This window comes from Leuresthes tenuis, unplaced genomic scaffold (assembly GCF_036924035.1).
Source record: "Leuresthes tenuis unplaced genomic scaffold, fLeuTen1.0.hap1 SCAF_4, whole genome shotgun sequence".
Classification (NCBI taxonomy): Eukaryota; Metazoa; Chordata; class Actinopteri; order Atheriniformes; family Atherinopsidae; genus Leuresthes; species Leuresthes tenuis.
Window position 1 is genome coordinate 27,399,823 of NW_027325358.1, and position 25,634 is coordinate 27,425,456.

Here is a 25,634-nt window from a genome sequence, read left to right on the forward strand (position 1 = left end):
AAGTCAGCAGGAGACACTCAAAAAGCACAGACAAATTATGCGGCTATGACACATTACACATAAAATCTGGAAACTGTCTCTTGACATTCGCAGAGGATAACTCTGACTTAATATGTCACACACACATATCTATCTATCTATCTATCTATCTATCTATCTATCTATCTATCTATCTATCTATCTATCTATCTATCTATCTATCTATCTATCTATCTATCTATCTATATATCTAAACAGATGTGTGTTTCAAACAAATATTGTAGGAAGTGAGGCCCACAACATTTGAGTCTTCTTTTTTCATTTGTGGTTTGGTTGATTTTCTATTTAATCACATAAATACATAGCTTAAAATAAAGACAATAGTCATTATAATAACAATAATTCAACATCAAGGGAACTTCTTGAAACCAGTACAAAAACAGTATTTGCTAAACTCACAAGGAACACGTTTTATTGCTGAAATAACTGGGCGACCTCAATGTCCGCCCCCTCGGCAGCCAGAATAGGCGATAGGAACTGTTATTATTCTGAAATGCAACCGGATATGGAATGTTTTACTTTGCAGCTTTTGACAAAGGTCCGAGCAGGAGGAGGCTATCAGTTGCAGGCAGTATTCTCCTCTCTGCTTGCATCATTTCAGGCAGCAAGCTATGTGACACTCTGGCTGCAGCTGTATCCCGGACCCCCTCCCCATCCCGGCCTCCCCAGTCCGCCCAGGATGGATCACAGGATAGCTGAATCGCACCTCATAACCGCCACCAATCCTGTTACGCTGTACGGGGAATTCACGCTTAATAACCGAAAAGTCAGGTGTTCCGTAAACCTGACAGAGAGGGACCTCGTTGTCCACAGGCTCACATCGGCACCTGTCGGGCGGAACAAGATGGTCTTGAGTCTGAAGGACTGTGTCGGCTGCCGGGCTTACCGGGAAGGTGACAAGGCGGACCCCGCAGCATACTTTGCAGCATACTTTTACCCGCTCAAACGCCGCTGGATGAGTTCTGGGGTTTCGCGGCAGAGAGTGGAGCAGTGCTTTCGTCTCGCAGCGCTCCAGGACAGACACGCAAACCTGGAGGAGGCGGAGAAGTGGGCTCGAGCTGTCCGAGAACGCGCGGCATTGCAACAGCGCCTCAGAGACGGTGAGTGCTCGTTAGCAACTGGGAGGGAAACTTAATTGTCGGTCCTCAGTTTAAAGTTGATTCGGTTATGAGTGAGAGCAACAGTACACCACAATAAGCTGTCTCTGGGTTATCTAGGTGAAGTTTGTCCAAATAATTGCCCGGCCGTATACACACACGCGTCTAAAAAGCGAATTGGCTTCCAGTTTCCTCTATCTCTCTTTTCATGATACTCGTTTAATTGGTTGTTGAGGCGAACAACTAATTGTTTAATTATAAAAACGAGCAACATAAGTAATAAAAAAATCTAGTTATTTTCTGGATCAATGTGTTTGAGCTGTAATTTTTTACAAAGCTGTTTTGCTACAAATCAATCATAACTGTCTTTAGTCACTTCGGGACCATTAGCTGTGGTGGATGGATGGCTTACTCTCCCCTGATGATTAAATAACTGACTACATGATAAGCAGCCTGTCTCTGATATGTACCTCTATTAGCGACGGTGTCAATCACTTCAGTGGTGAGTCACTAAAGACAGGTTCATATGACTAATCAGTCATTTCTTGGAATACACACCTCTGTCTTAATTTTTTTTTTTGCATTATACAGAGTGACATGATTCTTGTTTACTATATATAAACTGTTCTCAACCTTTTATCAGCTCTGACTCTTGTTATCTTTTACTTAATCCTTAATTCAAATTAACAAGAGGACAGGTCTGAAGCAGTCAGTCCCCAGAATTTAAGCTTATCAGCTCTGCTTTGTCATTACCTTTAACCTACTCTTCACATGAATAAAACAATACCACTGGTGAGAGAGACTCATATTTCAGTAACCCCAGTCTGCAAACAAACCTGTTTAACATAAAAGACATCTAAGTATCATATAGGTGCACAGAGGTCATGCAGTGGAATCAGGTATGATGACTCAAATAGGAAGTATCCTGTAATGGGTGAGTCCTTAACATGAGTTGTCTCATTATTTGTCTCACTAAGCTGTCTCCTGCCACATTGAAAAAAACTTTCTCTTACAAACTTTGTCCCAAACACAGTTGTGGTATCAGTAGCACACTGTGACCTAGTTAGCGTTTTCCCATTTGCACAAATTTATTTTTAACGAGATTAAATGTGCTGCGCTTCTGCACAGGCTGTCATTGTCAAAAGAAGAAAGAGGAGACTTTAGTAACTCAAGAGTATTATTTACTTTGATACATATTGTGATTTGACTGCCCGGAGCGTAACCCGAGACAGTGACCGAGCGGGTTTGCCGTCTTTAGACAGAGACCCTAGCACAAATGTCTCCATTAGTTGCTTTGCCCTGCCTCTCCCATTACCAGATTTATTTAGACAGAAGTTTTTCTGTGAAACAAATGCTGTTTTTTCAGCTATTTTTGAAAACATTATCTCTTATTCTGTTAAATATTCTAAGCCTTTTTTGTGTTTTTTTGCTGCTTGAGTACTGTAATTAGGTAAAAGGAATCCATATATGTGGCCATAGACATCTTTTGTATTCGCAGAATTATTCAGACAGCATCCATGTTCTCCAGATCTGTTTTCCTCTGAGAGGTAGAGGTATGCAAGTATGTGATGCAACCTCACACCTTCGTTTAAAAACTGCCTGAGAGAGACTGCTGTGTTTTGTTTTTTAAAGAGCGATACAAAAAGGATGCCCAGTATTGTACCTCTGCTCTAATGCTTGACTCTGCTTTACTGTTAAGAGCGTTGATGTTAGTTTGCATGGTAATGGTCATTTATGCTGACATCTATTAAAGCTGTGACCCTACAAGTCAGCTGGTGTCCCCATGGTGATGTTTGGTGTTGTATTTGATGCAATTTGGAGAGAGTATTGCATGTAACAAAGAAAATATTTTACCGCTGAATCTCTTACATCTATTTTTACCTGAAATAGGCAGTTTTCTTTATGATTATAGTGGTGTGAAAGTGGTTAGTTACTGTGGTTGATTTTCTTTTTTTACCCATTCCCCGCTCACTGCATTTCAACTAGTCATTTTGCTCTCAAAGGGAGAAAGTAGAAAATACCCTGCATGTCACAGTCTGTGATTTGTGCATATGGAGTTACAACATGAAGAGACGTGACGGGACACTCGTCTCAGTTGCTGCTACTTCTGGGTAACTGTAACATGTCAGGCCCTCGAATCAAGTTCCCCATAAATGAATTCTTGTTTTCACATACACATTTGATACCTCAGCTGCATTACCAAGATTTTCATCAACTGTAATGATTCATGGTTGTTGATGAAAGCATTAAATGCATCAGTGAGGGCATTATTGTAAGTTAGGCAATGGTAGCAGGCGTAGAGGATAGAAGTTTTGATAAATAAAATTGTCATTTGGCTGTCAAATAGATTAGAGTCTTTCTTTTGATACCAGCAAGGATCAAAGCATTTGAGATTATATCTGATTGTTTTGGTTTCTGAGATTTTCTAAAGCTGGTGTAGCCTAATTTGTTCAAGATCATTCAATTGTTTGTTCTACAAAAAAGATGACAATGTTTTTATTTTGTCATCTTTTTTCCATCTCAAATAAACAAAACAAAACAGGTTTTCAGTGTGTCGTATTGAAACAAATAAACATTTCGTTGTCTCAGTATATGAATATAACAATTTCACCAACTCCTTTTCTGTTACTAAATAACTGAGCTAATAGAATCAATGAGAAGCAGAGAATTTGTGAATCTTTTGTTGAACTGAAAGACCTAAGTGAAATTTCTGTGGGCAAGCTCTCTTAAAATCTGTAGATGAAACCTGCAAGGCCTTACTGCCTTCGGGCAAATCGTCTTTTGGTGCCAGAATGCCTGCTGCAGAGACAAAAGCTTGGAGCAATCTTTCACTGCTGTTCGTCTCCTTTTAATCCAAGAACATCTCAGGATGATGGGCCGCGGTCAATGACGTCTCATGAAGATCCCTGTTTGGATTTAGATAAAGCAGACAGATTAACTAAGTGCTCTCTGTTTCCTCCTAACTCCTCTCTCTACATTGCAGCCAGAGCCAACATCTTCCCTTTTCTGCTTATTCAGAGTGATCTGTCAGGACTTTTTTTTCTACAACATGAAGCCTTTTTCAAAGGTTTTCAAAGCCTTGAGTTTAGTTTAGCCTTAGTTTGGCATTCTGCAACTTTATACTTTCATGTGCTTCAATGGGAGCCCTCTTCCCATGGCATTGTCAGCTCAACTTACAAGATACTCATCTTGGTTGGATGATGTCAGGTATCAGTGTGCTGATGTTGACCTCAATTGGAGAACTTAACTGCTTATCGAGCTATCACATCATCTCAAAGGTGTGTCTGAGATTCAGATATTTTCTTAAACTCTATGAATGTTGTGAATGGCAACTCTTTCTTTGCAGTGTGGCTGGATATACTGGTTTTATTATCATTTCACTCTTTTCTGTTTAAAGTGCTTTTAAACTGCTGCTGGTTATCAATGTTTCATGGTTAAAGTTTTCAGAGTAGTCGGCAAACCTAATATGGCCAAAATCTTGGGCCACAGAGGTAGAATTACATGACTTACACAGCAGTCCTTTCTCTGTCATATATTTGCCATATAAACTGTGTGATGAAAGAGTAGAGCTTTGCCTGCTTATCCTCATCTGTGAGTCAGTATCCTTTTATGTCACAGGTCTGAATGTTTCTTTCTTAAAAATACATCCGAGCGAAGTGAGAGGACAGTAGGCTGCTGACTGAAAGGACACTGGTAGATGACGACCTGAGTGATTTTGCTATTCTCAACCCAGCGTTGCACACATAGAGATAGTTGCTCCCTCCTGGTCTTTCATAAGTTATGATGATGTTTTAGAAAAAGAAAAATCTGCACTAGTACGCTTAGCAGCCCATGTGAAATACTGTTGCACTGAAGCCCTTAGAAGTTATTAGGTTTATGCTGGCGATAGCAGCCAACTCTTTGTTTTGGACTCAATATGGGTTCAGCTTCAAGGGAAGGGAGGTGCTGCGTGGCTGTCTGTCCACAGTGATGCTGTGAAGTAGTGTCAGCTGTTGGTGGAGTAAACTGGATGTTGGTATTGATACTGTTGCAGATGAATATCTACTTGATAACTGAATTTTAGTATCAAATTGAGTATCAACCCTAGTTTTGTACCAGTAGCCAAGTGTCATCAGTGTATGTCAGTGCAGTATATACCTTTAGGGCAGCTCTGGGCCAGAGCAGTAATGAGAAACTTCAGTTCCATGTTATTTGACACAGTTTGCAGGGGAGACTAAATATTTTAGTCAGAAGTTTTCCATTCTCCTGTGTGCAAAGCATGGTTGGGACCTGCTTTTAAGCCTTGACCTCCTCTCTAACTTACTGTATGGGTAGAACAAACCATACTGTACATTAGAACGTTTTCTCCCCTGAATCAGGATGTGTTGTGGTGAGGTCATCACAGGGGTCAGGATCTGTGCTAATGAACTATAACTGAGTAAAACTGTTTGTAAAGGTGTGAAACCATGGAAACGACAGTTATGGAAAGTCAGATAGGATGCACTGTTTTTGAGGTTCTCAGGAGAGCTGCCGTTTCTTCTTTTAGCTTTCTTGCAGCCAAAATGGTGCTATTTATAATACATTACCCCTGGCTGAGACAGAGAGGTGGCTGTGACAGTGTTGTAATATGCTCCTTTTACACCATTTAAAAAGTGCCTGCTGAAAGAATGGATTAATTTTTTTTTTTTTTGTGAGGAAGAGATGATTATTTTGAATGAAGAAAAGGTATGAATACCCTTTTTATTTTAAGAAAAATAATTCTTGATCCAAAAACAAAGTAAGAGGTCCAGTAAGAGGTCCTTAAAATCTGACTAGTCACTGGTCACTATATATATTTGCTAGTTATGAAACCAATCTGTGTATGTTTGGCTCCAGATGAAGAAGGCAGATTCATGTTCTTAAGTTGCCATGCAGATGGTAGCTGAAAACGACAGCATATTACAGTCGGTCTTTATTGTTAGTACATTATACTTTAAGAGTAATCTCGATAGATCTACCTTTTGTTTCTGGGAGTGAGTAGAAATAACATCAACCTGCCCTATCCATAGAACTTTCTCCTGCTGAACTGAGGATTGAATTATGAAATCCCAATACTGAATGTCAAACTGTATATTGCTGACATTTACCGCTCACAAGGTTGGAAAGTATACTGGATGAGTTTCTGCTGTAATTGTTAGGTGTGGTTGATTGTTAGTGTTGTTCTTTTGTGTGCATACTGCATTTAAGACGGGACACAACATGGCCAGCCAAAAAGCTCTGAGGATGATATACAACTGTAATGCAGACAAAGAAAAATACAATCAAAAAGTTATCATTCTTTTTTAGAGGTCTATGGCACATGTAGAGCCGTGAATCTTTGTTTGGGTGTAGATTTGATTAGATTACGATTCACCTGTTAATGATTTGATCTAAACATGCATCTTGAATTTCAGGAGTTTGAACTCCACTTCGATGAAATACATGATTTGCCTTTGAACTTGTTTTTTTCTTGTGTATATTATTCTTTTTTAAACATGTTTTTCTTCATGTAAAATATAGAATTTCAGTTAATAGTGATTAATAAAGTAATTGATTCAATCTCAGTATATTGTATCTTTAAATTACTGTAAGATTACACACAGTTCTGTTTTCATCAGCAAGTATAAAGAGGTTAATGAATTTCCTTTCTATTTATTTCTTAAAAAAATCAGACCCAAGTCTTAAATTAAGGTATCTTTTCAGTGCCAGTGACACACCTCAGTGATTTGTATTCTCTATGTTGTATACAGTCGGTCGCCTCTAAAGTCCTCAAATGTCTTAATAGCTTTATCCATTGATTCCTTTATCACAACTCTGACTTGTCTGTAAAGTCCTGGTAGAGCTGTTTTAGTGGGGACGGGTCTGCTTACTTTGCAATTCCAAGAACTTTAACTGTTGGTTCAACTCAGGGGTTCTCTAAGACCAAATCTGTTCTTAGATTCTTAACTCTGAAAGCTGCAACAGATTGGTGATGTGGGAACTGTGGGAGTTCGAGCTCTAAGTTGACAGCACGTCAATCATATTTGACTGATCAGTCGGGCTGGCGGTGTCGTATAGGTCAGGGCTAAAATGGGTAATGTGGTTCCTTATGGTTGTGTTACCAAGATTTTTTGTTTTTATGAGACAGGCTTTGCATCATCCTTTGCATTTCATCTACCGGTAGTTCATGCTTTCAGATTTCACCTCAGTGAGCCCAGCTCACTTTGGAGCTTTGTGTTGCTGCTTTTTCTTCCTCTGCCTCTTTTTCTTCTTCTTCACCTTCTTCTTCTACCTGGAATCAAGATATTTCGATATCTCTAATCACAAAGCAAGTTGAAATGAGATCATATGTTTAAATTTCATCAAGTTAAGCACCACTGGTAGACGATAACTGGAGAAACATTTAGAATGACATTTTGTAATTCAGTGCCTTCCTCAGCTGCCCTGTAATATTGTCGTGTGATTGAGATGATATCTCTTTTTTTTATGATATATATATATATATACATATTTATACCCACACATCCATCCATTTTCTATACCCGCTTAATCCAATTTAGGGTCCCAGCTGTCATTGGGCGAGAAGAAGGTCACCAGTCCATCACAAGGCCACTCAGAGGCAAACAAGACACACAACTATGTACACTCACACTCACTCCTAGGGAAAATTTAGAGTCACCAGTTAACCTGACATGTTTTTTGGACGGTGGGAGGAAGCTGGAGAACCCGGAGAGAGCCCACGCATACACTGGGAGAACATGCAAACTCCACAGAAAGGCCTTGGATTCGGAACCCTCTTACTGTGAGGCAGCAGTGCTAACAACTGCACCACTGTGCAGCCCACACAGACATATTTTTTAAATTTATTTTATTTTAAAGTATTCATATGACAAATAAAAGAAAATCTATTTGCCAAATATGCTCAAACTTTCAATGGTTCCATTTCAACTTATTTTTTTGGAGAGCAGGACAACCAAACACTGCCAGTTGTTACAAATAACACCTCGTGATTCACTCCTAATATGTTGGTCAACTCGATAAAGTAAAAGACGAGCAGGTTGCAGTAAGTATATCAGCACAGTTTCCTATGTTCTGTGTCAGAGGCATTTGTATGTGCAGTCAGACTGCAGTGACAGCAGCAGTTTGCTCCCTGAGGACTTCTCATCACACGTTCATTGTGATAGATCTTGATGTGCTGTTGAGAGATCTGATTTAGTCTCTCATCTTCTCTGCAGCTCTGTGTTGCTCTGAGGGCTCACAGGAGCTTTGTGTTTGAAATAGTGTTTTACCTTCACTTTGACTTTCAAAATACATTTGATCATATATGACTACAGGATGTTTCATTACATTGTTTCTCACCTTTAAAGTTAGGGTAACCCAATCACAGAATCATTTTCTGATCTTTTAATGTTAAAAATTAGTTTCTAACCTGATTGTTGGGCTGTGAGTAGCACATTAATCTAACCTCTTGCTCACACAAACAAACTATAGGAGCAAAGAAATTTAGTCCCATTCAAAAAACACATCAAAGTTTCTTTTGAAATACTAAGCTAGTAAATTTCTGCAATAACTTGGTATTAACTGGTAATGTGCTGTCACTTGACAATAACCAAATGTGCCATTTTGATCAGTACAGTACTCCTTTTTTCATGCCTGCTGCCATGAGGGTTTTAACCTGTTCCCATTTTGGGAACCTTTGCCTAAAATGATCATCCATGGCATACCAAACTTAACTGAGAGCTGTTCCATATGAAGTAAATCCAAACAGCCAGAATCACTCTGTGTTACAGATATTTCAATAAATTGAAAGGAAAACAATTTTTTTATTAAGATTGGTTAGAATAAATACGTTGATAAATTGAAAATAATTTTAGAAAATAAATGACTAGATAAATAATGGATAAATAAAAAGACAATAAAAGACACGTTTACCTGAATGCCAATCTATTAAAAAAGGGTTTTAAGAAGTGATTTAAAAGAAGTTACTAACTCTGCAAGCCTTAATTCCTCGGGCAGGTCATTCCAAAGTCAGGGGTCCCTGATGGCAAAAGTATGATCTCCTCTGGATTTGAGCCTCGACTTCAGAACTGCCAGGAAAGCTCCGCCCGAGGAATCTCAGGCTGTGAGGTGGCTCGAATGGGGTCAACGGATGTATTGGGCCAGACCCATACGGGGCTTTAAAAGTGATCAGCAAACTCCCAAAATCAATTTTAGAACGTACAGGGAGCCAGTGCAAGGCAGCGAGGACCCGAGTCATGTGACTACGTCTGTTTAAACAAGTGAGAAGCCTAGCTGCGGCGTTTTGGACCAGTTGGAGACATGATAATGATTTTTGTCTGAAACCAGTGAGGAGGGAGTTAGAGCATCTAACCTGGAAAATATGAATCCATTCTGTGGCCAATAACATTCTCAAAATCTGTGGCAATGTTATTAACTGAAGGAAACGGTGTGGACGGTGAAGCATGAATCAAAGTGCTTTACTTTCTTACTTTTTCCCCTTTTTTTTGCCTTGTTTCCCTGCAGAAATCTAAACTCCCCTCATTGGTCCAATGATGAGGCCTAAAATACACGTATGTAACGAACCCAATTCCACAGTGAAACAGACGGTGCTTCCTGCACATCCTCTCACTTCTCTCCTGACCTTGCTCTTTTTCTGTTATCACATACATCTCGTATAACAAAGCTTAAAATACTGTAAGAACAACTGCAGGACTAACCGTGTATGATGACTTCAATTCAAACCTTTATGTCATAAACTCTTTGCCTTTCTTAATTTAGACCTGCAGAGGGCTAACCACTGCCACCTCCTCCTCCTCCGCCTTCCACACCCTTTGTGGTTCTGGCTCAGGAAAAATCTGCTTGTGTGCTTGAGCAGCTTCCACTCTTTGATTTACAATTAGGAATCAGGAGTTTGCCCGTCCCTGCACCTTAAAGGCTACTTGGAACCAGTGAGTTTGTCTGCAGCTGAATCAAGGGTCTATCCCATGATTTGGTGGCAGACAAAAGAACTGTCACTGCCACCAAACATCCAAGTGGAGGATTGGAAAACAAAATCACTGTCAAGCTAATGAGCAAGTTCTTTAATACAGGATTTATTATGATGATGTTAATAAATTCTGTAAACACAAGACATAAGAAACCTGCTTTATGATAGCATGTTAGAATGTTAAAAGGCCTTACCTTCATTATATTTGGAAAAACCTCTTCCGGCATGTTCTTACTGCCTTATTTTACACACAACACAGTACACTACAGTGCTGGAGGATGTATATCAAAACAAGCTGGTACACATATCCATGTATACACTCTTATATTCAAAACTCTACTTTTAACAAGGTCAACTATTTTGTATTTCTTTAGGTAACTTAGTCTATCACAAAGTCTTGTAGGGATTAGGTGTTGTGTGTTTTAACCATTAATTTGTCTTTATTAGTAACTGTAGCTTCCAAACAAATCCTATGATGTGAAATAAATAGTATTTTCCTCTGAAATGCAGCTTAGTAAAAGTTTTACATTATGTATGAGACCCATATAAAGCATGTTTTTGCTCCAGAGTGAAACTTTCAATCATGACCGATACATCCCAGGGACCATGTGGTATGTCTAAATTGCTATTGTGCAGTTAAGTTTGGTATTCAGTTGAAGTATGCTCTTGAAGTTTGGCTCAGAGAATCACCATTGCACTGCCATCAAACGACACCGTCATATCTGTGAAAATGGCTGTTTTCATGAATTTTGCATCTCTGGCTTGTCTGTAAAACGTGGGATTTTTTTCCCCCTTTCTTTGCACTTTTCAAGATTTAGATTTGATTTTAAGCATGAGTTTATTTGTGTTTTTGTGTTTTACTGAATAGATTTTCCCTATACACACTAGACTCTAAGAATAGAAAATAGAGAGCCAACAATATTTATAGATGATGATGGGATGTATCTGTGTTATTACTTGGGGCTGGGAGAGTAAAAGTATTATGTTAAATACAAGATAATCCACCAATCCCCTAATTGTGGAAACTGGATTCCCTCCTGATGGGTGTTTATCAGGGCTTAGAGCCCTCATCATCACTGGGCATCAGGTGGAAATATGTACAGTAGTAAGTACAGTAAAACATTAACTCATTTGTGGGGAAAATAGTTTAAAAAAAAAGATATTTCTATTGCAACAAAGTTACTGCTAAGACAAGCCAACTCTTTGTAAAAGAGCAGCACTGAATCATTTGCATCTTTATTTTTAACACAGGATATTGTATATGTACCATATGCAGGGAGTGCTGAGCCGGTGAGCAACTGTCCTCGGAGCCGATGTGCTTCTGTGATTATAAGATTCAAACATAATTTTTACCCTGCGTTCCTTTTTATCTGTAAAGGAAGCTTTGCTACACAGCTGTTGTGTTCACTGTTACAGGTTGACACTCTATAGATCATCCATTCATCCATTTTCTAGGCCCCAGCGGGGATTCAAACCAGAAACCCTCTTGCTGTGAGCTGACGGTGCTAACCACCACACCGCTGTGCAGCACATGCTATAGATCAGTTTACATTTATTGCCTTACATGTCTTCATTTCCACAGTGCCCGCACAAATATGCAATTTATTGCTCCTTGTAAAGGGATTTTTATTAGACCTCATATTGGATTTTATTAACCTGCTGTGGTCATGTTGTATTACCAGTGATGATTTGACAGTTTGACACTGGAATTTATCAAAGCTGTCAAATTCCTGCCTTGAATCATAACTGAAAGATTGAAAGGATGACTTTGCTGAACAGTATAGTGCTACCTTATAAGAAAGGGCATCATTCCCTAAATTCCTACAAATCAAGCTAAATGTGACCTATTGCCTATTCTTTCTCTTTAAATCCCCAGTAATAAACTTTTACACGGTGTCTCAGCTGAGTGGGAAGGTTTTGCCGGCAATGTGATGTTGGCTGAGCTCAGTAGGTGACGGCCTGGCATGTTTTGGATTTTTTATCATGTATGCAGCATCATTTCCTTACCACAAACAGCTAATGGTTTGTCATGCTTCACTGCTAATGGGGAGTGGAATTTGAAGGTGTGAAACACCAGTAAGACTAACGTATTTATGTGTAAGTCATCACTGTAGGTTAATGTGAATTGCAACACAGTAGTTACATTTCAGATAGAAAGAGTGACCATGAAAGTCATAAAAACTGTATTTACATTGTTTGATTTATTTGTTTTGTAATGAAGAGGTTTCCCTTCTTCGTGTGACCCAAATTAACTGTATATTCTAAACACTAACAGAAAAAGCTCATGTCATGTGTTGCATGATGCAATTTCTGAGAGCAGTAAATACAAATCAAATTAAGAAATTGGCTCTGTTTTATGTCACTTGATAAAAGGACAAAGAAAGATGAAAGAAACAAATCTTCACTAAAGAAAAAAGCAGAATTGCACTTTTAAGTGTACTTAAAGAGGAAGCTGACACCAAGGCTGTCGCGGTTGAGGAATTCCCCCTGCTGTGAATCAGGGCAGCATATTCTTTTTTTCTTTCTGTTTCTTTTTTAAAATCTATTTATCTAGCAAATTCGTTTGTTAATTACTAAATTACAAAACTCATTGCAATATCTGAATCTGAAACATGGCGCTTACACATTTAAAAAAAGGTTATAAAAAAAGACAATTTTATAACACCTTTTATTTTACTGTTAGGCGTTTATGTCTGTCACTGTCTCTGCTGTACTGCTGTACAAGCTGTCGGGTGGCACCACTGCTCCGCGATTCTGTGTGGCAGGAGTCAGCGGCAGCCGCGTTTCAATAACTGGATGGTAGCTTGCTAGGTGAGCCCTTAAATTTGTTGCGTTTGCTCGTTTTACTTGAAGCGTTTTGCCGCAGATTTTACCGATTGCCTCATTAAAATTGGCTGGTTCCCCCTTTTCATTTGGCTGAAAGCCGAAATGCTCCCAAAGACCGTAGTTACCTTTGGTTTTGATACCAGTGCAACTGCCATTGTCTCCTTCTCAACGTGGGTTGTGGTGAGATCAGGTCAAGTGCGGTGGCCCTGGGCAGCTTGTGATGGGCCTCTTAATAACGCAATATTTCATTTTTGCAGTTACCGCGACATCCCTAGCTGACACAGTGCTGAACATAGAACAAGACTTTCTTACAAAACTGTCATCTATTCTCAGACTCTTAGCAAACCCAAATGGCTATTATGGGGAACTTTTCCGGCAAATGTATTTTTCCTGACTGCTGGGTTTTCCCTTTCATTTAGACTGTTATTTCCTGTTGGAAATACCTCAGTAGTGGTTACTCCATTAAGATCTGGGACAGTTCCCATGCTGTTGGTTTGAAGTGAGCAGATGAGACGTCTGTAATCACAGATCAAGTAAACGGAGTTGAGATGCCGAGCAGAGCTTTGTTGCAGCAAGTTTGCTTTTTTTTCCCCCTCCTCATCTTTGCTGGTCTTTGTTAGACCAGTCAGTTCACTTAGATTGCTTTTTCATCTGAAGCACTTAATGGCCACCCACTTTATCACTTATCCAAAACCAGCCATTTTTCAATACAACAGTTTTAACGTCAAAGTGATTATGCTTGTTTGTGTGCATCTGTCATTCTTTGCGATAAAATAAATAAAACACTACAGTTACTACGTGAGACAAACATACATGAGTTGACAAGGAGTGCCAGACACATCTCAAACAATGGCACCCATCCCCCAAATTATTAATTTCCTTTCTTAAAAAAAAAAAATCTAGACTGGTTAGATTTTTTTAATTGATTTTCTTTCCAGTCCTTTACATTGTTTTTCAGATATCTGTCCGCTTTGGCTCAGTGCCACAATGTTTCTGCAGCAGAGCTGATTATGGAGGAGGAAACTGAGCATGGACAGAGACGGGTAGATTGATACTACTTTCTGGAATGTTTTGAGAAGGGGAGTAGTGGCACACAGGAAGTGGCATGAGGATTTAGCCAGAAAGGGCTGTTTTGAGAATGGCTAAGAGCGCACACATGCACACATGCTCGCGCACGCACACACACGCACACACACGCACACACACGCACACACACGCACACACATGCACACACGCTCGCGCACACACTTGAAGGTCAGGATGTTCCCCGCTAACTGTCACGCCAGCTGATTCATCATGTCACCTCTTTGGCTTCTTTTCAAGAGTCCAGTCATTTGGATTTTTTAAAGGACTTCATCTAAATGATACAAAGAAATGTACATATGATTCAGCTGCACTTAGAAAGATCACTTGCTCTTCATCAGTTTATAATTGATAATGGTAATTGTTGAATGTTGCCATTGCATTATTTTGTTTTAACAATTAATACATTCAACTTATTTATTTACCATTGTTGTCATTGAACTGTAGGAACAGGTATATCTGTCACTGACCATTCTATTTACTTCAGTTTAGACAAGTGCTGAAAAGATTCCTAATGCATTTGATGCAAACTGGATGAATCTTACTGAAATAATCCCCTTGATTGTTTCCTTCCTGTGCTGGGACATTTTCTGTGTTGAAAGGTCGGGTGTGCTTAACTGTTCATGTGTGCTTGGTGTTAGAAAATGTTACCTTGCTATCTTGCTAATCTAAAATGGTGAACATGGTGAACATGGTAATCATTGTAGCATTGAACATTGTTAGTATTTAGCTCAAAGCAGTACTATGCTAAAGGACCGCCTTAGTGAGCTGCTAGTATGACTAAAATCTTGTGGTCTTCTAGACTTTTTGAAGTACTAGATTGAATAATATTGCTCACATAGACAAGTGTGACAAGAGTGTGAATATTCATGTGGTCTAAATCATATGTTGTCCATTGTGGGCTGATGTGAACTACATCTGGAAGGAGGATGATGTCAAATTGTTCTCTGCAGTAACTTTTGATCTTTCCAGTTTATTTACTTCCAATAACACTATACAGGGATTACAAGTGATAGGGAGAGGATTTCAGTGAGGAAATTAACTTAACTTTTTTTTTTAGCAACTGTAGAATATTTCATGTTGTCGACTTTGGTGGTTTGACACAATGACCTCCATGTGAAATGTGGGATTTAAATATGGCAGATGGTTGTATTTGCGTTTGTTTCGAAGAATTATAAACGGGAGAGGAAAAAGGAGAATATATAACATTTCAGGCTTTCCCACCACAATAATGCCGATAAGCTTAAATTAAGGTCGTAAACACCTCTTTGTATGATACAGTTTAATGCGACAGCACCACAACCTGCAGCGTCCTGAATGACCATGAGGCTGGATTTACATCTGTCCTCAGTTTCAGCATATCTCATCACATAACTTTAACTAAAGGAATATTAATTGCAGTTACTACATTAGTTTTAATCAGATAGGATATTGAGTTTATAAGGTAAGGTGATAGCAGCTTTTTATTTAGGCGAAAACAAATATCCTATTAGACAATGGAGGTTACCTCAGGTAAACTCACTGTAAGCTCTAATTACAAGAGACATACAGGGGAAGATACCTTAAAGTGGGAACTTTTTGCTTACCTGCCTATCTGCATTCCTGTAGTATCACGGTGTGGGACAGTGCTCATTAATATGAACTAGTTTTGAACAAGAGCTAATATTCTTCAGTTGTTCCCACCCACTGTGACTCATTCATCAGCTGTCAGACTTGTTTGGATGTAAACTCATAAGACAGTAGTACAAAGTCAGATCACTCCCCGTGAGGAATTCCACTTGAGGGTTCGTGTCTTACGAACTGACACGCTTTGTTTGGGTGTGTTTGTGTTTTGACAAGACATGTTACAGAAAAGAGGCTTTTCAGAATCTTTTTTGTGCCTGTCTGTAGATGCACCCCACAGTTGCAGTGTGTCAAATATAGCTGTTGGCTTTCTGTCACATTACTGTTCTTTTGTTTGTTCTCTTTTCCGTCCGAGAGGTCACAAAAATATATTCGGAGAGGAAGAAAATTAGATAAACTTAATTTGTAAACTTTTTCTCTTCAGTGTATTTTCTTCTGTCTCAGCCAGGCTATATCATTTACCAGCATTTCAATGTAGTTTCTCTGTCTCGCATGAGATATTGGATGATTATTAAATTCTTTATAAGCTAATGCATGCAATACCTAATAAATCCTCCTCAAATATTGTGGGACAGGGAACCTATGGTGGTTCCTTCCCTCATGAGCCCCAAATCATTTTTAGAATGTTTTAAAATTACTTGAGGTCTGTGTTTGTTAAACCTCTGAAATCTTGGATCTCCACGATATTTTTTATTTTATACTGTAGTTAAAGGTTTAGAAAAAAGACTCCACTCATCCTTTTTTATATTCAAGCCACGTAGTAGGATTTATTTGTGTGAATCAGATGAAGGTACATCTGGTTTACTGCAGAGGTAGCAACAGCTGGGATACATTTTCTGTAAATGTATCATGAAGGATTACGAAACAAATCGTTGCATCAAAACATGTCAAACTACACATTAACAGCATCCAAAAAACAGATACTGTAAATTTGCATTAAATTATTTTCAGTCACTGGTTTACAGGTTAAATTGATCACCCAACCAGCTAGTGCAGGACAAATATATAAAAGCATAAAACTGTCAGCCAACATTTATTTCACATTTTTTCTCCCAATGCACAGAACACCCATAGCGACTGTCTGTATTGTATTGTATAAAACACTAAGTAAGAGTTTCCACTGCGGAAGACATTCGTTACTGTAACCTCTTACTCCCCTTGGTGCTGGCAGGAGAAGTCAGCCTCGTGCTGTTCTGCAGTGGTCCTTTTTTGTTAGAGAAAACATGAAATATTTATGCACCAACTATCTTTTTGCACCTCTGTCCTCTCCTTCACCCAGAAAAGGTAACGCTCCCCACCTTAAGACTGAGTCACATTGGTCAGGTTTCAGCTGAATGATTATCCAAGCATGATCTACATTCAACCTGTTCTGTTGGTGGACTCACTGCTAGTGTGCTTGTATTGTAGATGATGAGCCCATTTGTAACATTTACCTTTTCTCTCCTTTGCAGGCGTGTTGCTGAGCGAGTTGTCCCGTCCATGCCGGATGATGCTGCTCGTGAACCCACAAAGTGGGAAAGGACAGGCGCTTACCCTGTACAACAGCCATGTCCAGCGAATGCTCAATGATGCTGGCATCATATACACTTTGATTATCACTGGTGAGTTGTTGGCTCAAGTCAGCATTGCATGAGCTATATATGCATTAGTTATTGGTTAGTTCGTAGACATACGTGTTGGCTATCGCTGCAGTGATACAGCAATACTGAATTTCTGACACTGTCTTCTAACCTCTCGCAGTGCTATATAAGACCACTGAAGCCATAATTTAGAACTGTTTTATTTACTGTATTTCCCTTTGAGTCAAGGACTAGTGTCAGCTGAGATAGGGTCCAGCGCACTGAACAGGATAAAGCAGAAATTTATGAATGGATGGACTGACACTCTTCAGGAAAAATAGATTCACTGCTTTCATACTGCAACGACTGTGGGGGAAATGACAGAATGAGGTCACTAACCCAACATGTCAGCTTACTCTGCTCTGTTTCAACACATTTACTATTAAGGTCTGAATTTGGGAAGATTATAAATTTATGGGCGGCTTGTGTGGCCAGTATTGGCAGACTTTTCAGCCCCATGCAGTGGGTTGCCAGCCATGGAGTGCAAGTAACCAGCCAAGCCATAGCAGTTCCAAGACATTAGACACATGAGCTGCCAATGAGTACATCCCTATTCGATGTCGTTTTGCCATTCATAAAAGACAACAACAACAACAAAAAAGAGAGATTCCTTTTTTTTTTTAAGATGTTTAACACATCAACAAGAAAACTAAGGACACACATTGAAAATCACTTGAAACCTGATCACTGTAATATTGTTACAAAACCTCACACACAATAAGCTCAATCAATCTCACACCAATATGTCAGTGAGCAAAAGCGGAGGATGACACTATGAAACTCACAGCTCAGCAAAGACCACTGTAACATCACCCACTCTGTATCACTCTCCCTCTGCACGAGTTAAAAAGCTTCTTTTTCTTTTCATGCAGTCACTATCATTATGCTGATCAACTGCCTCTGACCCATATGCAGGAAGAGCTGCTATGTAATAAAATGTCAGTACAGAAACACAGTAAGAAAGAGACATGTCCATCAGAAACATACACATTCACACAAAATCCCTTATTTGACTCGTTTTTACTAGTATGGTCTAATACAAATGTTTTCACCATAATATATCTAATCTGCAGTCTTGCTAAAATATGCAAGGCTTTGCCTGAAAGAGACGGTCTTAATGGGAGCAAATATTGCTCTGAAACATTCATAATCCCATTGTTCTGCTTCCATATGCATCCAGTAATTTTTTTATTGTGACAACTAGGGCTGCCACGATTAGTCGACTAGTCACGATTATGTCGACTATTAAAATCGTTGACGACTAATTTGATAGTCGATGCGTCAGCTTGTTTTTTCAAACTTTGTTTTCCTCTCAAAACTGCTGCGGCACCTTCCACTGCAGCGTTTGGCTTTCTGTCCTTGACACACATGCGCAGTAGGGGTAACTGGGGTCATCCATGATGTCACAGGAAGTTAAACCAGACGGGCTCTGGTATCATGCCTACCCGCAACAGAGCTCAAAAGTGTGGGTGCATTTTAAGAAGACTAAAGACAAATGTGTGCAATGCAAGATCTGCAAGGCAGAAATTGCCTTCCATGGCAGCACAACAACGATGCACGAGCACCTGAAAAGGAAGCATGTTGTTGTGGCTTATTGTAAAGAGGGACCGTCATCTTGGTAAGCTAACTGGCTTGTTAGCTGCTATAATTAGCGGAAACAGAGAGTTAACTTGCTACTTACTCATATTGATAGATGTAAACGTTAACATTAGTGATGATGATGTGATTAATTAGCCTTAGCACACATATTTCATGTGTTTTCTTTAACGTTATAACAGTGCTACAATGCTAATGTTTTCTAATGTTACGTTTCAGTGCTAAAAAAGTATGTTCATCTTCAATGGATGGCTTTGTTACAAAGCTAGCTACATGCACACCTCAGCAAGCAAATGTCCTGACTGAGTCCATACTGAACATGTTGGTGTTATATTTGAGTCAGTGAGACCAAAACTTTTTGTGAATAATTCCTTAATTTCAGGTGCCTACCTCATTTGATTTAAATGCAGCTATGTTTGATGCCTGAGACAAATGAAGGAAAGAAAAACCTAAAAAAACAAAAAAACTTTAAGTATTTATTTTTGTGTGTTTGCTACACAGTTAAATAATTGTTTGTTGCAACAAGCTGCATATTTCATTAAAGGGTTAATTAACTATGATATTAATTATCTTTTTTTAGTTAGCATATACCTCAAACACGCCAAACTGAAAGATAATGATGGTTATATAAGAGCAGCTGCATCCTGGTGCGATAAGCTGTATGTTATACATTAAATTTACGTATGATCCGATTAGTTGACTAATCGAAAAGATAATCGGTGATTAGTCGACTATTAAAATAATCGTTTGTGGCAGCCCTAGTGACAACTGCTACTGACACTTCTGTACTGTACTGAAAGTTAGACTATAGGCTACAAGCGTAACATAAATAACTGCTTATCTTAAAGGCAACTCTGCAAAGATCACAGAAAGACACTTATCAAGACAGATAAAGATCGGGTGCAATATCTAGCACATACCAAAAGTCTCTGATAACAGTGTCTTCACATTCCGCAAATCTTTTAAATTAATCTGCTATGGATGATAGACTACTCAACTTTTTCACAATTTCATGTTGATTTTCTGAAATTGCTCTATCTAAGGTGCTCTTTTAATGTGATGTTTTTCCAATTAACTTTTGCATGCTGTTTCAGTTGTTTCTTTTTAGTACCATTTTCTTTTCCAACCTGGGTTAAATTTGATTATATTCAATTCAATTTTATTTATATAGCGCCAAATTACAACAAATGCCATCTCAAGGCACTTAAATAATATAGTCCAATTCAAGCCAATTTGAGTTCAATTCATTGTAATCATAATCCAATCAAATCCAATTGATTAATTTGAAAATTAATCCAATTCATTCATACAGAGCCAATTCTAAAACAATTTCCTAGCTAAGGAAACCAACAGATTGCCAATAGTCCGAAACTTCTCTTCAGTCCAATCTCCCATCCTTAGCATGTCTGAGGCGACTGTGGAGAGGAACGACTCCCTTTTATCAGGAACCGGACTCAGAACCAGACTCAGGAAGGGTGGCCATCCGCCTCGACCAGCTGGGGTTTGAGAAGACAGAAAAGAGGGGACAAGAAACACCGTAACACCATTCAAAGGATATCTGTTGAGACAGGGAAACACAAGTTCATGACAACAATAATGCCAAATGTACATAATATCATTTGAAAAGTTAAACAGGGAAAAAAGAGAGCAAAGTGAGGAACAGTGTGACATAAGAGGACCCCCAGCAGTCTTGGCCTATAGCAGCTTAACATAGGATGTTTCAGGCTCACCTGAGCCTCACTAACTAGAAGCTTTCTAAAAAGGAAAGTTTTAAACCTAGTCTTAAAGGTAGAGAAGGTGTTTGCTTCCCACATATTTACTGAAAGCTGGTTTCACAAGAGAGGGGCCTGATAACTGAAGGCTCTGCCTCCCATTCTACTTTTAGAAACTCTGGGAACAACAAGTAAACCTGCAGATTGAGAGCAAATTGTGAGCGACGTGATGTGAGCAACTTGAGCGATGCGTTGTCAGCGAGCGATGCATTGAAAGTTGAGAAAGGCTCAGTTTTATGCAAACGAGCAGTGGCACGACGACAGTCAATTGTGGACCAATCTTGATTCCGAAGGTGGAAAAAAGGTGGGAAAGAACGTAAAAAGACAGAAAGAGAGTAAAACAATGGAGGAGAAATTAATCATTGCAGTCTCCGGTTTCCCAGAGCTGTATGATACAAACCTGTTTGTCTACAGAGAGGCTCAAAAAAAAAAAATAATGCTTGATAGCACCAATAGTGCTGGAACCAAACATCATCATAACGGAGCTCCTGCATCAGCCAATGAAATTCTCTGTGGAGAGGCCGGTTTCTCAGGACGTTATGGACCCAGATGGACCAATGGCAAAAGGCCCTGCATTTCCATCGCAAATATGCTGATGCAACACAAAGAATGCTGCCCAGAGTGCAATCCTTGGTGAATAAGGGGACCGATGTATAGATGGATTATTATATATGCCTGCTGTTTGAAAGACCTGTCCCTTCAGTCGCTTTGGTCGCTCAAGTCGCTTTTGATGTGAGCGCTCATGAGCAATTGCAGGCGACGCGATGTGAGCAACCACAGGCGATTTTGTCGCTTTTGTTGTGAGCGCCCAGTCAGGTCAAAAGATATCCTCAGTTTTGTCTGAATTTATAAGCGGACAGTTCTGTCTCATCCAGGTCTTTATGTTTTTACGACATGCTTGTAGTCTGACCAACCTATTGGTTTCATCTGGTTTCATAGATAAGTACAGCTGAGTATCATCAGCATAGCGATGAAAATTTATGCCTTGCTGTCTAATATTGTTACCTAATGGAAGCATGTATAAAATAAAAATAATTGGTCCAAGCACAGAACCCTGACTTCCATGACCCTCCATGACTTACTCTGATGTGTGAGGAAGATTCTTCATTTACAAGAACAAACTGAAATCTATCAGATAAATATGATTTAAACCAGCCTAATGCAGTTCTTTTAATCCCAATAACATGTTCAAGTCTCTGTATTTAATGCTGTGATCGACTATTATCAAAAGTCCACAATCAGAGGCTAAGAGGACATCATTGGTAACCTTCACCAGTGCTGTTTCTGTGCTATGATGCACTCTGAATCCTGACTGAAACTCTTCAAACAGATTATTTATATGTAAATGATCACAAAGGTGAGCTGCAACTATTTTTTTCAAGAACTTTAGACATAAAAGGGAGATTGGATATAGGTTTATAATTAGCTAACACTTCTGAATCTGGAGTAGGTTTTTAAAGTAAAGGTTTAATTACAACAAACTTAAAGATCTGAGGTAAATATCCTTTCAACAAAGACAGATTGATCAAATCCAACATGGAAGTGTCAATTAAGGGGAAAACCTCCTTGAACAGTCTGGTTGGGATTGGGTCTAAAATACAAGTTGGTGGTTTAGAAGAGATTATTGCTGTTGTTAGCTCAGAAAGATCAACTGGGCAGAAGCTGTCTAAATACAAATCAGGTTCTAAAGTTGCTGCCGTCCCTACTATTTGGAGATGTTTTGGAGAGCCGCTAGTTAATAAACATTAAGGGGAGGCACACTGAATAAAGAAAAGAAAGCAAATGGGGACAGAATCACAGAAGAAAAAAAGAAAGAAATGAGAAATCATCTTAATGCAAAGGGGAAAAAATACTTTGTTACTGCAGGGACCTTTGTTGTCACAGTCTTCAGCTCATGCTAAAGCTGCTGAAGACCATAGCATCTGACAGGCTATGACTTTGATTAGGACCCATAGACTGTCAGTTCAGTTATTAAGTAAAGCTACTTGTTCAAAGCAAAGTGCACACTTCATCACATAACATTAACGCATGTTGATCTGTAACATTCGTAACATGACCCCTTTTTTTAACATAAGGGGCAGTGTTAACTGTTTAACTCATCTTCTACAGTTTTTGTTTCCTAACAAGAAACAGTGCTGCTCAGAAATGCACCTGCCTGTTAAGGCTCATTTATACTCCCGTTACGTATGTAAGTACGTCTGTTTCAAACGTTGTCAAGCCCCACTGCCCACACACTCCCATGCGTACTTTACATTGGCATGGTTGTTAGACAATACATCCACTAGAGGGCAGTACAGAGTTCACAGTCCATTGTTTCAGAAAATAAAAAAATGTGAATAGTGGAGGAGATCATGATAATGCACCTTCATGGAAAAAGAGATAAAAAGAGGCAGGGCATTAGACGGTGGTGGTCTGTGTGGTCAATAAATACATCGCGGCATGAGGACGGAGTTCCACCATTTTTGTTTTCTGTCTTCTTCTTTTTTATTCCTTTTGTCATGCAAGCTATACTGCGCAACACTGCATCTACAATTTCTGGTGGTACTGCTCCATTTGCTGCGTTTGTTTACACATCCACAAGGTCTCTGAAAACGTAGCAAACTACGCATGAAATGAACGCAGAGGACGGACAGAAGGTTCCATCTGTTTGCCTCTGCGTAATTAACGTGGAGTATAAATATGACATTAATTGGCTTAGTAAGCACAGGCATCAGCTGATGCCAACTGTTGGAAAATGTTTAATTGGTGAACACATTAATTGGTCCATCTCAAAAACTAATACATCAGTTCCTTAAAATGACTTGGATACAAACTGTCACGGACCGGCAGGACTCAGGAAACAGGTGCAGGGTCTTTTCAAAGTCAGAATGTTTATTCAGAATAAATAACTTGTGTTTCTCCAGGACAGAGCAAAACAAGTGGCTGTGAAATCCTAGTACACTCTCCTCAATATCTATATTAGAGGATAGTACAGCTATTAAAATGATCAAAACCAAAACTCTCTCCACTGCAGGAGGAAAACAGAAAAAGCTGTAAACAGTAACAAATAAACTTAAGACGCTCTCCTAATGAGGCGGACTAAACAAAAGGTGCTCTCCCGATAAACGGGGCACAATCACTTTGAACATAAATCTCTCCACGAAGGGAGGCACCATAAAACTTATCACTTAACAACTAGGCTCTCCTTTAACAGAGGTGCAAAGATCTCTATAAACCAAACACAAAAACTGTCCACTAGCGGAGGAACTATGAAACTTTAACGATAACTCAAAAACGCAACTCTCCTCTATCGGAGGTACTATGAAACATTTACGAAAACCAAAATCACTCCTTAACGGAGGAACAAAAGGAGCGTCCCTGGTATCTTCAAGAAACTCTTGAAAATCCAGCTCTTCAGAGAGCATCTCCTATCCTAGCACTTACCTTGTACTTCCCTACCCCCTCTATCTCTGCACATCTTTCTGCACTTCCTTCTATGCCTGCACTCTATCTCTACTCTGTCACCTCTGAAAGAGTCAGACTAGTGGGTTCCTTCTATGTAGTTTATTGTTAGCTTTTTATATAGCTTGTTATATCTTCATTTGTAAGTCGCTTTGGATAAAAGTGTCTGCTAAATGCATAAACATAAACAAACAGACTATGAAAACCTACGGTGGGCTAAACTATGACTATGGAAAAGTTACAAAACAAGGATTGCTCTGTAGGAGGATCGCTCGACTACAGGCTCAAGGATTCAAGACTATGCATTTTTCAAGATGCTAGAGTGAAGAACATGGAAAGGTTGCGAGACACTGGCACAAGACAAGGGAGACGCAGACTATTTGAATACATGAGGAGCCATGGGGAATAGGTGGAAAGACTTTAGAATCAGGGAAGACAATCACACACTTGACACAAGAGGAAGGGCAAGATGCCTGAAACGAGAGGGGCAGTTAGTATTTCAAAATAAAACAGGAAATGACGAGACAAGACATGGATCAAAACATAAACCGTGACACAAACTGTACCTGTGTATGAAAAAGGCTTAAAAGGCTTTAAAGGCTTATATCAGCAGACCCTCCAGTCTGCTTAAACACTTTTAAACTTAGTCACATGATGGCAACATACAATTAAAGATGGACTGATTACAATATTCTAAGTAATTTTTTTACTTAAAAAATAAAGGCAATTATGATTTTTAGGCTATGTTATTTAAAACATTTAGTGAACATTTAAAAGTGGATAACATCTCCTGTCATTCATGCCAGAATTAAATTACTTAAAATGGTACTAGTGCTGTCTGAAGTTTCCTCCTCCATGGTTTCCTCCTCCATGATTTCCTCCTTGACAATTAGCTGCATTACAGTCATGTTTTTCCTCATGATGCCTGAGCCACATGAACAAGTAAAACCTGTTTAAAAACGTTTTAATTTAAGCTGTAGCTTCTGTCATCTAACTGTTTAGCAGTAAAAAAGCTCTTAGAGTTTATTATAGATCATTAGATCATTGGCGCGCTCAACTCAAATAGTTAAACCATGATAGGTGTTGACCCAAGAAACCAATATAATAACTGATAATAACAGCACTTACAAAATAACTCTCATAATTCACACAAACAAAAACAGCAGATTTTCACTCCTAAGCTTTCCTCCACTGTCATATGTCCCTTTTTAGTCTCTATAGTCTTTCTGGCTATGCAGTGATTTTTCTTTATCAAACACACATTGATGAATGCATAGGAAGCATACGGGTTCAGTGCCTTGCCCAAGGCCACTTTGACATGTGGACTGTGAAAGAGACACCCTTTGATTTGCAGACTCTGCCTTCTAAGCTACAGCCACTCAATAAACCAAATCATTTGAATTTTTTCCTCACAAGTTGTGTCCCTGAACAACTCATATTACTGTCGAGGGGCTTAGTAGTTGTGCAAAATGAACAGGTGGTCAATAGAAACAGCAGAAAATATCATCTCTACAAAGTTAAATGAGAAATGAATGACAGAAATGATAAATGGGAAACTACAGGGTGCAGAAGCAAG

General features: G+C 39.1%; 1 protein-coding gene across 1 annotated transcript in view; it reads left to right on the forward strand.

The window, feature by feature from the left end:
• Positions 1-583: 583 nt before the first annotated feature.
• Positions 584-25,634, forward strand: part of LOC140305114 (sphingosine kinase 1-like) — a 42,133-nt gene continuing 17,082 nt past the window's right edge. Inside the window, exons 1-2 of the mRNA XM_072383880.1 lie at positions 584-1,139; positions 17,082-17,231. Coding sequence (XP_072239981.1) covers positions 719-1,139; positions 17,082-17,231 — 571 coding nt within the window. The 5' untranslated portion in view covers positions 584-718. The remainder of the gene's footprint in view (positions 1,140-17,081; positions 17,232-25,634) is intronic.